The sequence below is a fragment of the Stenella coeruleoalba genome (genome assembly GCF_951394435.1).
Source record: "Stenella coeruleoalba genome assembly, chromosome: 5".
NCBI classification, from domain to species: Eukaryota; Metazoa; Chordata; class Mammalia; order Artiodactyla; family Delphinidae; genus Stenella; species Stenella coeruleoalba.
In genome coordinates, this window is record NC_137150.1 from 143,838,148 (window position 1) to 143,852,710 (window position 14,563).

Here is a 14,563-nt window from a genome sequence, read left to right on the forward strand (position 1 = left end):
TCTTTGTCCTCCGCACAGTCAGGCTGAGTCACCGGCACACGCGCCTCGCTCTCCAGCCGTCCTCAGGTCCGCTACTGTGACCATTCCTTGCCTGTAAATCTTAAAACGGAGCCTAAATGTTGCCTGGAGGGTGAAGTGCTGAACCGATACACTGCAGAAATGATACAATAAGCGGACCCGTGCTATGGGATGTAAAGCATCTTCTGAAAACTTTCTAAAGGGGGACTCTCAGCTGTTTGGCCGTTTAGTTAATAGAGACTGAATCCACTTTAGAACGAGGATAACTAGGGAATCTCGACTAGACGTAAAGGGAACACAGATCTGTAATCTCCTGGCTTTTTAAGGGTGAAGGGGAGGATTCTGGCACCAGCGTGGTGGGAAATGGGCAGACCCAAGGTGACAGCTGAGCAGACACTCCCCAGACACACAGGGGTCCCCAGGCTTGCTGGTCACCCCTTTTCCCCTCCAGCGGCTGAGGGAGCTGGTCCGGGGTCCCTCATCACAGAGGTGACACTGAGGCCCAGGACCATGCGTTAGTCAGCACTGATGCCAGGTCACTCGCTGGCGGGCTTTCCCCGAGGCCCACCCCCCTGCCATGTACCCCAGGCCCCCACAGGTGCCACACCTTGAGTGCCGGGACCAGCCCTTCCTCGCGCTGACTGGGGTGCCCAGGAAGCCTCTGCCTTTCCCCAGCAGCGATGCTGAAGGCGGCAGCCCACCGACCCACCCACCCGCCCAGGCCCGGTCGTACAGGCCCGGTCACCTGACGTGTGCCTTCCCTTGCCAGGTGACACCATCTGGGCCCCATCTGTCCTTCCTCACGGCACCCTCGGCACCTTGAGCCACCACCCCCAGCTACATTTTGGAAGAAAGATGGAGTCCAAGGTCTCAGAAGGTGGCCTGAACGTGACGCTGACCATCCGCCTGCTGATGCACGGCAAGGTACGGGGGGCGGGAGAGGGGAGGGGAGGCACGCCCACCGGAGAGGGGAGGTACGGGGGCGGGACAGGGGAGGGGAGGGGAGGCACGCCCACCGCGGGGGTCTTGGTTTCATATGAGGCTTTTAAATTCTAAGCAACCTCCGACTCCAAATGACGTTTCTCCCAGAACCTTTCGCGACTGAGCTGCCCGCCTGCTGCCCCATCCCCTGTGCCCTAGTGTGTTTTCTACATGCGAGGGCATTCTCCTCCAGGACACTAACACTGATGCACACGTGCCGGCCAGGGGGCTAGGGCCCCACTCAAGTGCACCGGTCATCCCAGGGCTGCCCTTCAGACAGGCGCTCCCCACGCTTCCTTTGCCTTTTGCTTTGAAAGCAAAGTTCCCACCCAGTTCTTTTGTAGAAAGAATGTCCCTCACTTTGGCTTTTTCTGACGTTTCCTCACCATTGGCAGGAGTGTCACAGAAGCTTTCCTATCAGGTAGTCCAGATTTCAGGGTGTCACTTGGTGGGGGGCACCTGCCGGGCATCTCCCCAACTCCTCTTCCACAGTCATCAGGGCGTCTTTGCTGGCGGGTGCTTAGGTGCTGCGTGAACGTCCTGTGTGCCACCCTTGCTTCAATCATGGCTTCCTGGACGCAGGGTTTGCTGTTTCGTTCACATCACCCCCCACGCTGTCCCCACGCTGTCCCCGCACTGTCATTATTAGTTTTGATGCTCACATGGTCCCTGACTTGGCGTGGTCGCCCCACCAAGCTGGCGTGTGTCCTCCTGGGGGGCCCCACCGTTCTGGCTGCACATCCTCTCTGCATACCGCTGTTGCTCATCCTTACTTTCCTGCTGGTCCTGGAATCAGCCGTTTCTGTAGAGAACCCAACTCTCTTGAGTGGAGGATGGTGGGATGGTGTTGGAGCCCAGAGGTGGGCACGTGGGGTGCTCACGGCTTTTGGGCTACTGTGGGCCCCAGACAGAGCTAGGGAATATGTGTTTGTGTGTGTGCGCGCACGCGTGCGCTTGTGTGTGTGGGTGTGTGTAGAGTCGTACACACCTGTGTCTGCGCACATTTGCATATTTATCTCTAAACTGGGCTCCCTGAGTTCACACCCCCTATTCCAGTCCAATAGCACAGGGTTCATCCTGGCTCCTCTGTCTGGTGTTTGTACCATGAGAAACCCAGGGGACGGTAGGGGCTGGCATAGTACCTGGGGCACTGCTCTCCCTAGATTTCCGGAAGCTGGTGCTCACACCTAGAGCCTCCCCTTCCGTGATGGAGGGATGCTGACCGCCTTTCCTGCTCCCAGGGTGGGTGGCATTTGGTCAAGGTTGTCCGGAGCTGGGTTGTACCGTGGAGGACAGTCTGAGGTCAGATGCACGGCCCCACCTCCAGCAGCTGCTGCCACAGCAAGTACCAAACCCTGCCCCTGGGAGGCGAGGCGCCCCGACTGCCGGAGGGGCCACCACCCCGTGCCCAGCTGCCCTTTGCTGCCACAGCCCCTGCCGCACACGCGCCCGCCTGGCCTCGCAGAACCGAGGCGTTTCCCCAGGACACTGTGATCGCTGAGGGCTTCACTGTAATAAGGAAGATGAGTCTGATGGTGGAAGCTGCTCTCTGCAGCTGGAAGCAGGCTGGCCACGCCTCCCTGAGGTGCCGTGGCCGAGCCCTGTGGGTCTGTCCCAGGCAGGGAGGTGCCGCGACGGGCAGTGCTGGGCGGGAGCGCGTCTGAGCCGTTGCGGGCGCTCGGGAGCCTTTCAGCGTTCTGCCTTTCCTAAAAGCAGTCAAGTGGCAGTAGCAGTGCTACACTTTTATGCGTCCCAGAATCACTGGGGGAGACTTTATCTCTCATCCGTTTCTCGCAGGGTTTCCTTGAGGCCTTAAGTGCGCGGCTGATACCTGTTGACATGTTTATCTGGAGCAGCTGGCCATTCTCTTTCTCTTTGTCTGTCTGTCGGTCAGAGGCAGGGCAGCCTGCCTGCCCGCTCCCTGCTGACCGTCCAGTCTCCCTTCCTCACTCATGACTCGGAAGCTGGACGGCCTCGGCGCCTGTCACAGGATTTATGCTCCTTCTGCTCTATGACATCATCTTTCTGTGATTCTTTTCCTACAGGAAGTTGGCAGCATCATCGGGAAGGTAATTTTTTTTTTATTTTTATTTTTTTGGCTGCCTCGGGTCTTCGTAGCTATGCGTGGGCTGTCTCTAGTTGCGGTGAGCGGTGGCTTCTCTTGTTGCAGGGCACGGGCTCTAGGCGCGCAGGCTTCAGTAGTTGTGGCACGTGGGCTCAGTAGTTGTGGCTCGCGGGCTCTAGAGCACAGGCTCAGTAGTTGTGGTGCACGGGCTTAGTTGCTCCGTGGCATGTGGGATCTTCCCAGACCAGGGCTCGAACCCGTGTCCCCTGCATTGGCAGGCGGATTCTTAACCACTGCACCACCAGGGAAGTCCCAGGAAGGTAATTATTGTGTGAACTCTGCCTCTACCGGGGTATCTCAGAGGCACAGTGAGGTGTGGACCAGCCCTGTGCAGGGGGTGAGCCGCGCACGGTGCGTGCCAGGCGAGCAGTGGGGATCCCGCTGGAATCCTGCCCCGTCGCCTTCAGGCTGCACCCCCATGAGGCTGGTCGCAGAGCTTCCCGTTCTCCAGCCCTGTGGGAGCTGGGGAGTCACCCCCGAGACAGCCCCACTGTCCACCTGCCCTGGTGGCCAGTCATTCCTCCCGGGTTTGAGAGCTCAGGACCAATTCCCACGTGCATTCCTGGGAGCAGTCTCCCACCTCCGGCCTGAGTGGTGGTGAGTCCATTCTCAAAGAAACGTTCCCCTGGGGAAAGTGAGCGCTGGTTTGGAAGCTGGGTGTGTGTAGGAGAGAGGTGGGCCAGGACCCCGCACCCCCATTCCTTGTGACCGTCTCTGGCTTCGCTGGTCCCTCGTGGTCCCTGAATGGTGGGGGAGCCCCCAGAGCTCAGAGTCAGGCTTCTTTTCACAAGTTCTTCATGGGATCGCCCGAGGACCTGGTCCCCGCTTTGCCGGCGGTGAGGCTAGGGGACGGGTGCAAACCCGCCCCGTGGAGCAGGTGCCCAGGCCAAACGTGGAGCCGCATCGGGTCCCTGGGGTCAGGTCTGCCCAGCCCACAGCCTGTGCCCTGGGCGAGGTAGCGGGCCAACTGGGGAGTCATGCATGTTGGGCCTGAAGCCCACCTTTGAGGGCTGGGGCGCCCAGCCTCCCGTGCTTGTGGTGGAAGCCCGAGTGACCCCCTCCCTTGTCTGAACTTCTGTTCCAGAAAGGAGAGACCGTGAAGAAGATGCGTGAAGAGGTGAGCTGGCGCCCTGAGCCGCGTGCTGTTTCTGGGAGGGCAGGAGGGAGGAGGCCAGGGCCTCCTAGCAGCTCTGCGCCCAGCCCCACGCGGCCGGGACCCGCCGGGAGCCCCGCATGGCAGGGATGTGAGCGAGGGATGGCCATTCGGAGCCCCGAAGCACACACCAGCAGTTCAGGTGCCCTCCCAGTCACGACCGGGTCACAGCCAGCACAGTAGGACAGGACCGGCCATCGGTGCTGAGGCTCGGGCGCCGCCAGCCTGCACGAGTCCCCGGTGGTCAGTAGGCCCTAGGATCCAGCCTACTGCCGGCCCCAAGGCTTTAATCCAGTTTCTGGGGTCTGCGTATCTCCCTCCCAGAGCGGGGCAAGGATCAACATCTCGGAAGGAAACTGCCCAGAAAGAATCGTGACCATCACGGGCCCGACAGACGCCATCTTCAAGGCCTTTGCCATGATCGCCTACAAGTTTGAGGAGGTAAGGGGCGCCCCTGGGGAGCCCTATCCCGGAAGAGGGGACCTCTCAGCCCCTCTGCCTCCCCGGGGACGCCCCCTCCAGTCCACCTGGTGACCGACCAGGGTCCCTCCTCCCCCAAGGCCCCCCTCCCTCACTGAGCGGTCCCTCGGGGCCTGCCCCCAGACCACGAGTCCTCAGGGAAGGCCTGGCACCGGCAGTGAGGCGGCCACGTCCAGGCCTCAGCCCTGTCCACAGCAGCTGACCCCCAGTGTGTTTAGCTTGGCTCGGATGTGGACGGACACAGAGAGAGCTAGGCCCGGGACACCTACGCGCATTTGTGTGTCTGTGCGCCTTTGTGTGCGTCTGTCAGAGACCAACCTTAAGCTTTTTATGTGTTTCCGAGATTTCTGAAATTGCTGGAAGTTATCGGAGATGCATTTCGTGTCTTTACTGGAAGGGTGATCAAGCCGGGGAGTAGGTCCTTCTGTCAAATGGATCCCCCTCTGTCCAAGCCCCTCTCTGCCCGCCAGGCCTTAGGGACAGAGGGCGGACCCTGAGTCCAGGCACCCTGGGCGTCTGCGCCCCACCCTGCGGCAGCAGCGCGACTGCACAGACGTGCACGCCTGGGGGTCCCCTCGTGTTCTCCAGCCGCCCCCCACCTCGTCCCCTGAGGCTGGCCCGGCCTCGCAGCCCCTGTGAGCAGCCCAGCCCGGCCACCGTGTCCTCCTGCTGTTCACCCTCAGCTGTTTGCCATCGTGCTTCTGCCTCCCCCTCGTCCTCGTCTCCCCCACCCCTGACAGGGAGCCTGCTAGGCTCTTGCGGCCGACGCACGTGCCTCTCCCTCCCCAGGACATCATTAACTGCATGACCAACAGCCCGGCCACCAGCAAGCCTCCGGTGACGCTGAGGTTGGTTGTCCCCGCCAGCCAGTGCGGGTCCCTGATCGGCAAAGGCGGCTCCAAGATCAAGGAGATCAGGGAGGTAACGAGCCCTCCCCACCCGGGAGCCGAGCGTGGGCGGTCAGGATGTCCCTAGGGCAGAGCACTAGCCGGGTCCCTGCAGACCCTGCAGCACAGAGCTTGCGGCAGGGGAGGGACGAGCCACGAGGCAGAGTGGCCGTGGGAGCCCCCGCTGCGGGCGTCATGCAGAGGAGCCCAGGCCTGACTCCCGGGACGTGGCCGTGGCACCCCTCCACCCAGTCCTGGGCTCCAGGGCACGGGCTCTGCTCCCCAGGAGGCCCCTGCTCCCACTGCCAGGCCCCGTTTCCTGAGAGTCGCTGAGCCGTCCCAGCTGGGGTGGGGCTTGCCTGAGGGGCCCACCTTACCTTCACAAGTTCCTCTCCCAAGGAAAGCCCGAGGCCTTCCCTTCCCCAAAGGATGGCAGTCCCCAGGCTTGATTCCTTCCAGGAAAGATGGCCACTCGCTTTAGGCCCTGTGACTGGGATCCGTCTTTCTCTGTGACCTCAGACTCCACAGAGAGAGAGAATTCCACACATTTGAAAAAAACCCTGCCTCCTGAGATGCCGCTCCGCACCCAGTGTCGCCCGCCCTGCCCCAGGTCCGCGGCGCCCTGGCAGCGGCGGGCTGAGCAGGATGGGGCTGCCCCGGGGGCTCCAGACGGAGCGTGCAGAGGGCGTGGGGGGGTGACCTGGGGCAGCGTCGGGGGGTGTCCCAAGGCGTGCTGTGCCCTGGACGCCCCCGGGGGCACCCAGGAAGTGCCGCTGCAGTGCACACTGCCCCGCTTGGTGGGGTCCCTTCCGACGCCTGGTCTCTCCAGTCCACAGGTGCCCAGGTCCAGGTGGCCGGGGACATGCTGCCCAACTCCACGGAGCGGGCAGTGACCATCTCGGGGACCCCCGACGCCATCATCCAGTGTGTCAAGCAGATCTGTGTGGTCATGCTGGAGGTACAGTCTGTCCACAAGTCCAGGGCTCCTCGCCAGCCTGCCCCTCACTCCGTGCCGGCCGGGGCTTCTGAGCGCCGGAGGCCTCGGGGCCCTGAGGCTTCATGTGGTCAGGGCCGCGTGAGGGCGGGCCTCAGGGATGGCCTGAGTGAGAGCTGTGCTGGGGTGCAGGCTCCTGCCACCTCGGGTGGGTCGGTCGTCTTCACTGGGGACCTGGGGGGCGAACGGAGAACGTGGGGAGCGTGAGCCCCTCCCCTCATTTCTGGAGTTGGATAAAGTGTTAGCAGTCCGTGGTGTGAGGGTCGTTCAGCAAAGGGTCAGTCCTTAAAAGTGGTGCAGGTGTGCCCTGGGGCCAGGTCCGGGCTGGAGATGCAGATGGAGTGAAGAGGCCCACGCCATGGACAGGACCCCACTGCGTGGGCCCAGCCTGCGGGCATCAGAGACGCCGCCGAGGTACAATGGGCAGGACTTAGGAAAAGCACACGAAAACGCCCCAACTTTGAAGACAGAAAGAAGTAAACATAAGGATTAACCAAAGGAGAAGCAAGGAAGGCACAGCTGAGCAGGAAAAGCCTCTCTTGAAAATCTGAGGGAAGAAAAACCCAAGATTGAAGTTTCAATCAATACCCAAACTGCTGCAAGATTAATTGAAGCTATCAATAATACTTGCTGGTCTTTCTTAAGCTAAAATGAAGTCATCGTGCCTCAAACGAAAGGTTTCAATACCTGTGCTGGTGGCCCGGCCCCCTGGGCCCCCCCCCCCCCAGCCCGGAGCCCTTGCCGGAGGGTCTGCCTGAGGTGACAGCAGTCTCCTGCAGGAATTAGCCTCGGGGCGGGGGCAGCGGCGGGCTCTCCCTCTTTTGTACTTGACTTGGTGTTAAAGCACCATGTCCAACTCCTTAGAAAAAAATTTGTAGCGCTTTTATTTTCCTGAAGTATGATGCTGGGAAATCAAAAATATTTTTCTAGATATTTTGTTCTGAAGCTCTCCCCACACGCTGGTCACGGTGAGGATCTATGTTCTCTTCAGTCCCGGCGCTGGGACCGCGAGGGGCCGTGAGGGTGGGTAGCAAGCAGGGCCCGGCACCCCTGGTGTGCAGATGCCCAAGAGGCCGGGTGGGCGGCGGTGCCCGGGCGAGGCGGGGTGGCGTGAACCGCTCCAGGAGGGACGCCGCCTCTGGTGTCCCCGACGAGGTCAGAACAGGACCCCTGCCACGTGACCTTGCTCGTGCCACGTTTGTGGTCAGACGTGACCCCACAGGAGAGCTTGACCCCGTTGGCTGTGGGGCGCTGGTGCCCCCAGGGCTGTGAAACGGTGAACGCTGAAGCACACGGGCAGGCGTGATCGGTCCTCGAGGGACGGGGACGAAGCCTCCTGCCGTTGGTGTCACGAAGCCCCCGGAGGTCGGAGCAGCCACTTATGGGGGAGGAAGCGTCACCGCAGCTAGGAGCCCCTGGTCCGATGTTAAATGAAGAGTGACTGGAGTTTCGGCCTCTGGGGTGGGGGGCTCCGCCCATGAAATCACTACCGAAGGAGGGAGGGGCTGCTCGAGGAGTGGCGGATCGGTGGAGAATGTGAGGGTCGGGCCCGCAGCCCTGGGTGGGGGGGCGTGTGCTCAGAAGGCCTCCCTCCACCAGAGGTCAGCTCGAAGGGAACCGGGCGTCATGGCCATCAGGGCCAGCGGAGGGCGGGCGCTGCCGTCGGCGGGGTCGGAGTGCACCATGGAGCAAGGTGACAGTTGAGGCTGAGAAGTGGGGAGCCCACCCCCCAGCTAAGGGATGGAGTGGGGTCAGCAGCAGAGTCCTCCTTTCGCAGCGGAAACGGTCACTCAGGGTAGTCACGCTTCCTGCCCGGTGACCCCTAATCGCCCTGAGACCACAGAGAGCCCCGCTGCAGAGGCGCCTGGACAAGACCTCAAACGAGCCGGAGACGGGAGGACAGGAGCCCAGCGTCACCCACACGCGGTCAGCACACAGGCCCTCGAAGCAGCCCCTCTTGCTCTCCACAAGGTCACACAGCAGGCCAAGGTCACACTGTGTTCAAGGTCACCCAGCACACATCCAAGGTCACACAGTGTGTTCAAGGGCACGCAGCATGGACAAGGTCGCATGATATGGCCTGGGCTGAGAGTTGAAGCTGCCAACCCCTCTGCTGTCCCCACCTCCCTGTGTGTGTCTTGGGTTGGGTCACTCTGAGGTCACACTGCCCGGTGGCTGGGCCTGGGTGGGCAATGGCCGCAGGAAGTCCCAGCAAAGACAGGCCACCCTGGTCCCTAAGTTCTGTCTCTGGCTGGTGGTGCTGCTGACTCAGGACTCTCGACAACAGCCCAGGCCCAGCCCTGTGGACTTTGCTCCCAGGGAAGACGGTCACCCAGGCAAGGGGACAGGGGAGGGCCTGATGGCTTCTGACCAAGGGGTCTGGTTGACATCATCAGAATCTGGCCGACTCCTGGTGCTTGAGAATATCGTTCACCCCAAGATATGAATCCTATACTTTTGGACACAGAATAATGAAAGGAAATTGTAGCGAATTGCATCACAGCTGTGGCCTATTTCATTTGGACTCTAAGGTGCATTAAATGATGGCTCTTTTCTTAAACAGTGAAGTTGGATGTTTCTCACTTTCCTGTGATTATGCCGAGTGAACGTCAGCCCAGGCCACGCGAAGCCCCGGCACTGGCACCGAATCCCCGGGGGCTCTTTCCCGAGGACTGAAGGAGGGGGCCGCCCCTCTCAGAACGCGGCGCCTGTGCTGGCGCCTGGGGAGGGGCGCGGGCGCGGGCGGGGGCGCGTCCACCCGCCTCACCCGCCACCCGCCGCCTCCTGCTGCGGCTGTGTGTAGGGCGGTGGTCCCTGGCGGACCTGGGGGCTGGGGAGGGCGGGGGCGTGGGGGGGGGGTCGGAAGGAGGCCTCACGACTGCCCGCTGCGAAGCTGCTCTGACGCTCTCTCTCCCTCTCCTGTCCCTTTTCCTAGTCCCCACCGAAAGGTGCCACCATTCCCTACCGCCCAAAGCCCGCCTCCACCCCTGTCATTTTTGCAGGTGGTCAGGTAAGAGCCGAGCCGCTCTCGGCCTCCACTGCCAACCTCAGCCTCTTACTGCAGCCCCCGCCGCTGCCCGTTAGTGCACTCAGGTTTTCTCCCTCCTCACGTGCACGTGTCCCCCGCGCACGCTGGACGCAGAGCTCTCCCGGCACGCAGCCGGCCCTGGGGTGGATGCGGGCCACCGCGAGAGAGACCCACCGGGCAGCGTCCGCGGACAGAAAGGGCCGAGGCGGACGCCCTGTGGCGTCCGGGCCCAGGAGGACCCTGGTCCGGGCTCAGGCCTGCTCAGCTGGGCAGCACCGCCCGAGTCTAGCTTCCTGGTGTTTTTAGGAAGCTCGGAGGCAGCAAGGGCTGCGAGCGTTACCAGGGGTTTTATGACTCCTGGTTGAGGCAACTACGACTGTGAGAACTGGCCCCATCTCCCCTGAAACACACGTTCCCAACTTTCCACACACGAGCTCCCCCCAGGAGCACGTGAGGGAGAGACAAGGATGAAGGGGAGGCCAGCTGGGCATCCCGTTACAGGGACGACCCTCTCTCTCCACCCTGCCCCACGCTGGCCGCAGGCCCAGCAGGCCGGCCGTGGCCACTTCACACACCTGCTGTTTTGGTGGGAGCCCCTGAGCTTTCTCTCCTGCCAGGGAGGGCCTGGAAACCAGGGGTCATGGAGATTTCTGTCTGAGGCCAGTGATTGGCTTAGCGGGACCTGGAGGGGCCGACAGGGGGGCCGTGCCCTGTCTTCTGCCCTTGGGCACCGGGCTCAGAGGCGTCCGCCAGGAGCTCGCTTTGTGCCTTCACAGCAGGGTCACGGCAGCCGCGGTTGAGGGACTTTGCAAAGGCCAGGCCAGTGTACCAGGAGAAGCTCTGCGTCCAGGTGGCAGTGCTGTGTGCCTTGTTCGAGGGAGAGTTAGGACAGAGACTTCCCAGGTGACCCAGGACGGGAGGGCCGAGAAGGAAAAGAGGCAAATGCAAACTTTCCACGTTTTTCTCTGCTCTGGAAAAGAACCTTGTCCGGTTTCTCTCCCACTGAGCCCCGTGAGGTGAGGGCAGGGTCTGAGCTCCTGCGGCAGCGTTTGTGGCGAATCCCCGGGGGGAGGGGGCAGCGGCCCCGTGGTTCAGGCCAGCCGCAGACGGCCCGCCGCGTTCAGAGCTCCTTTCCTGCCGTGCATCCGTGATCAGCGGCAGGTGAGTTACCTGCGTGGCCTCAGCCCCAGCAAGCAAGCCCGCGATGATTCCACATGGAGAAGCGCTGGCTTTATTCAGAGGGGAGGCATGTTAACATGAGGCAGAGCCTGGCAGCCTCCCGGGCCCATCCCAGCCCCGCCCCGGCCGGCAAAGCAGGGCATCACCCATCCCCCAGTCAGGACCGCGAGGGCCCCGCCGCCGTGGGCTTCACAGGGGCTCAGCACCTTAACCCAGCGCCTGCGCCCCAGGGACAGGTAGTGTGGCCAGCGACTGACTAGTGTTGGTCGTCGGTGGGGGACAGGGTCACAGGAGGGTCACCGCAGCGCTGCAGGTAGCGGGCAGAGGGGTCACTGTACCAGGCCCCGGGCCCTCCCTGCCCGCGTGCAGGATGCGCTGCGCACCCAGGCTTCAGAGCCTCCCGCCTCCCCCTGTCCCCGGGAAGATGCCCGCACGCCCCTGCTGCCGAGAGGCACTTCTTGCCATCCCAGCAGTTTCGGTCCATAAAGATTTCATCCAGACGGAACCTGTGACCTGTCGTCTGTCTGTACCTCTGCCCTGAGACGATGGTAGGCGGTCCGTGCACTTCCAGTAGAACTAGAAACCATAACACCCGAGTGATGAAAAGATAGATAAGTCAGAAACTGAAAGTGTCTGGGATAAAGAACGGCCAGTCGGGGAGCACGTGGCGGCACTGTCCCAGGGCCTGTCACGCCCGGGGACACGTTGGCGCAGTGCCTGGTGGCGTCCCACGGCCCCGAGCACGCACAGCCTCCCCGATGCGTGCTGTTTCTGGTCAGGTTCCTTTCCTTCCCCACGAGGTGCGCGCGCCTCCCCCAGACGGGGGCTCTGCACCTGCCCCACCTGCAGGCCTAGCGTGGCTGGTGCCGCACGTTCCACGTCACCGAGTCCCAGTGGCAAGTCTTTGTCTTTACTCTCCCTCGACTCTGTGTGGTTTGTTTGTTTTTTGGCTGTGAGTTTCTGGAAGCATCTTGGCTGAGGGACTGTTGAGGCAGGCGGGGCGGGCGGTGGGAGAGGCTTCGGGGCCCACACACACGCTGCGGCTACTCCGAGTCACTGTCTTGAAGGCAAGTGACACGGTGAAGGCAAAACAAGCCCCCTCTGGGAGCTGTGCCAAGAGCGTGCTGCCCCCGAGTCACAACGGCCGCCCGTCCTCCGAGGCTGGAGGGCGATCGGCCAACCTGTGGCTCATTTGGGTGCGTTTCTTACTTAATCTGGCCTTCCCAAAATTGGTTTTGAGTCAACTTTTAAAGTTTTCTCTTTTGTTGTTTGGGTTTCTTGGAGTAAATATGTCCTGAAAGTGTTTACTCTGATAGCCGCTTAAATTCTCAAAGGGTCAATAATCAGTGACTCATAGCGAGGGTCACCAGCTCGTTCTTAGATACTGCCAGCTGAGGGGCAAGGGAGTGAGAGTCGGAAGCCGGCTGCCTGGCCCTTCCCCTCCCCCCCCCCCGCCCGACCATGTGTCTGGTTGTAGCTCCAGCCACCGAGGGACCCGGGGGGAGGCTCGATGCCAGGACCCTGCCCCCAATCTCTGCACCCCGGGCCGTGGGAGCGTCGCCTCTCCTACGTGAAGGGGGAAGGCCTTAACCAGAGGGCCCGGGGCCTGCTTGCAGGAAAGCCCTTCCCGAGGAGGGCCCTCGTCCCGCAGGGGAGGCCGCGGTGGGGGACACATGGCTGCCGCTTCTCGAGCTGACGGTGTCTCTCTCTCTCCAGGCCTACACGATCCAGGGACAGTACGCCATCCCCCACCCAGATGTGAGTTTTTACTCTGTCCCTTCACCTCTCTTCTCGTCTCCACTTCCCTCCTACCTGCATGCCGCTGTCCATCGCTACTAATATTAATATTACACCATAATATTAATACTGTTCTCAGTGTTCCTGACCTGTGTCCTATCCATATGGCCCTGAGTAACCTTTAGTCTCTTAGCACTGATTCTGCTCCTGTGGAGGACTTGGCCTGACGTCCAATTGTCTTGATTGTGGCTGCAGTCCCGGCTATTCCTGCGCACGTGGGGCCTCGGGCGGGGGCCACGGGCCTGCTCTGTCCCCGGCGCCTGCCCTGGCGGGCAGGGACAGCTTGGGCCCCATGGGCACCTGAGCAGGCAGGTGATGTGTCATGAGCAGGGCTGCCAGGATACCTTGGATGGGCTTTGAACAACTGCTGAAGCTACATGCTCCCTTTCAGGCCCCAGTCGGAGCAGGGTCCGTGCATGCACGGGATCCAGGCTGTTGGGAGCCCGTGCGGCAGACGAGGCTCTGTTCTAGCGTTAGGACGCGCTCCACGCCCAGGGCCGCTCCGGACTGGGTTCCAGTCTGAGCGCAGTGTTGCTGCTGGAGGACTGGACGCCCCGAGCACACTGCAGGGGAGCCGCAGGCCACAGGGCTGTAGATAGGCTGGGCCGCGAGGCCTGCGCTGCTGGCCCGGGCAGCGGGGTGCAGGGAAGAGACGGAAGAGGTGGGTGGGTTTGTGTGCCACGGCCGCAGGCACGGCAAGCTGAGGTCCGACCCAAGAAGTGTCCTCTGTCCTGGGAAGGCGGGTCCACGTGCGCTGCTCTCGGAGGGCCAGTGGGGGGCGGGCTCTGTCCAGGCAGAGGGACCGCAGGTGACAGCGATGCCCGCCCATCTTGTGCAGACGCTCGCACTTTTGAACCGGCAGGTGAAGAGCCGGCCGCCTTAAGACGTAAAGTCAGGGCAGGGAGAGTTATGAGAATTCACCGACACTGCGTACATGTGAGATTCAATTCACTATCATTGCAGGACATTTCTATTGAATAGAAAAGAAAAACCAACGGCTTTTCCTTTTTAAAAAAAATCCTCATTACGCAACACACATGAATCAAAAGTCAGAGGAAGCTGGTGGAGACGGGGCTGGGGGCCGTCCTGAGCCACATGGGGGACGCCTGCCCTCCCCATCCCACATGACAGTTGGCTGTGACCCAGGGCACGGCAGGTGCTGGAACCCGGGGAGGGAGCCCGTCACCCACGTGGAGTGAGCAAAGCGTAGCACTGGTGGGGTCGGGACGGGCACCGTGGCGTGTGGGTTCCGTGGACCCCAGTAGAGCGCCCGCGTGGCGTGACGGAGATCGGAGGAGAAGCCGGTTTCCAGGGCGGCACAGCCTTCGCTCCCCGTGGCTGGTGGCCTTGCGCCTTTGGAAAAGCATCTGTGCAAAAGCAGACTCGGGACTCGGCACACTTGGTGGGCTGGGCCACGAGGGGCGGTTCACCCAGAGCAGTGAGGTGAGGCTCCGGCCCGCAGCCCATGGCAGACCTGCTTCCCTGCTGCCCGAGGCCTCTGCGCTGCAGGCCTGAATTCCTGGTCTGGATTCCCTAGGCCAGGGCACACGCACCGAGCGAGGCCGGGGGACTTTGACTGGTTTGGTTGGTTGGTTTTCAAATCAATTGGTTGTTTTGCTCTTTCCATGTGGTTGTCTCAGTATCTCTGAAAAATGGGTAGTTTCAATTTTTTTTCGGATTTTAAACTAATTTATAGCTAGCTATTACATGGTTGCCTCATTGAGTTTGACAGAGATTTGAAACACTTGGTTTTTTATGGTGAAAGGGCTTTTGTGAAGGACCCTGCATTCCCCAGGCCGCACGTGTGACGGAGCAACTGTTAGGACAGAAGAGCAGGACTTTGATAAATGCTTTCCTTGCAGGAATGCAAAGTTGAAGGCTTGGACCATCACTAAGAATCGTTCAAAACAAAATAAAGTGG

General features: G+C 61.5%; 1 protein-coding gene across 1 annotated transcript in view; it reads left to right on the top strand.

The window, feature by feature from the left end:
• The window catches only part of PCBP3 (poly(rC) binding protein 3), a 212,807-nt gene that overhangs the window by 185,380 nt on the left and 12,864 nt on the right, over positions 1-14,563 (top strand). Inside the window, exons 4-11 of the mRNA XM_079923040.1 lie at positions 788-942; positions 3,045-3,068; positions 4,209-4,241; positions 4,602-4,718; positions 5,547-5,678; positions 6,474-6,602; positions 9,574-9,648; positions 12,562-12,603. Of these exons, the coding sequence (XP_079779166.1) occupies positions 788-942; positions 3,045-3,068; positions 4,209-4,241; positions 4,602-4,718; positions 5,547-5,678; positions 6,474-6,602; positions 9,574-9,648; positions 12,562-12,603 (707 nt within the window). The remainder of the gene's footprint in view (positions 1-787; positions 943-3,044; positions 3,069-4,208; positions 4,242-4,601; positions 4,719-5,546; positions 5,679-6,473; positions 6,603-9,573; positions 9,649-12,561; positions 12,604-14,563) is intronic.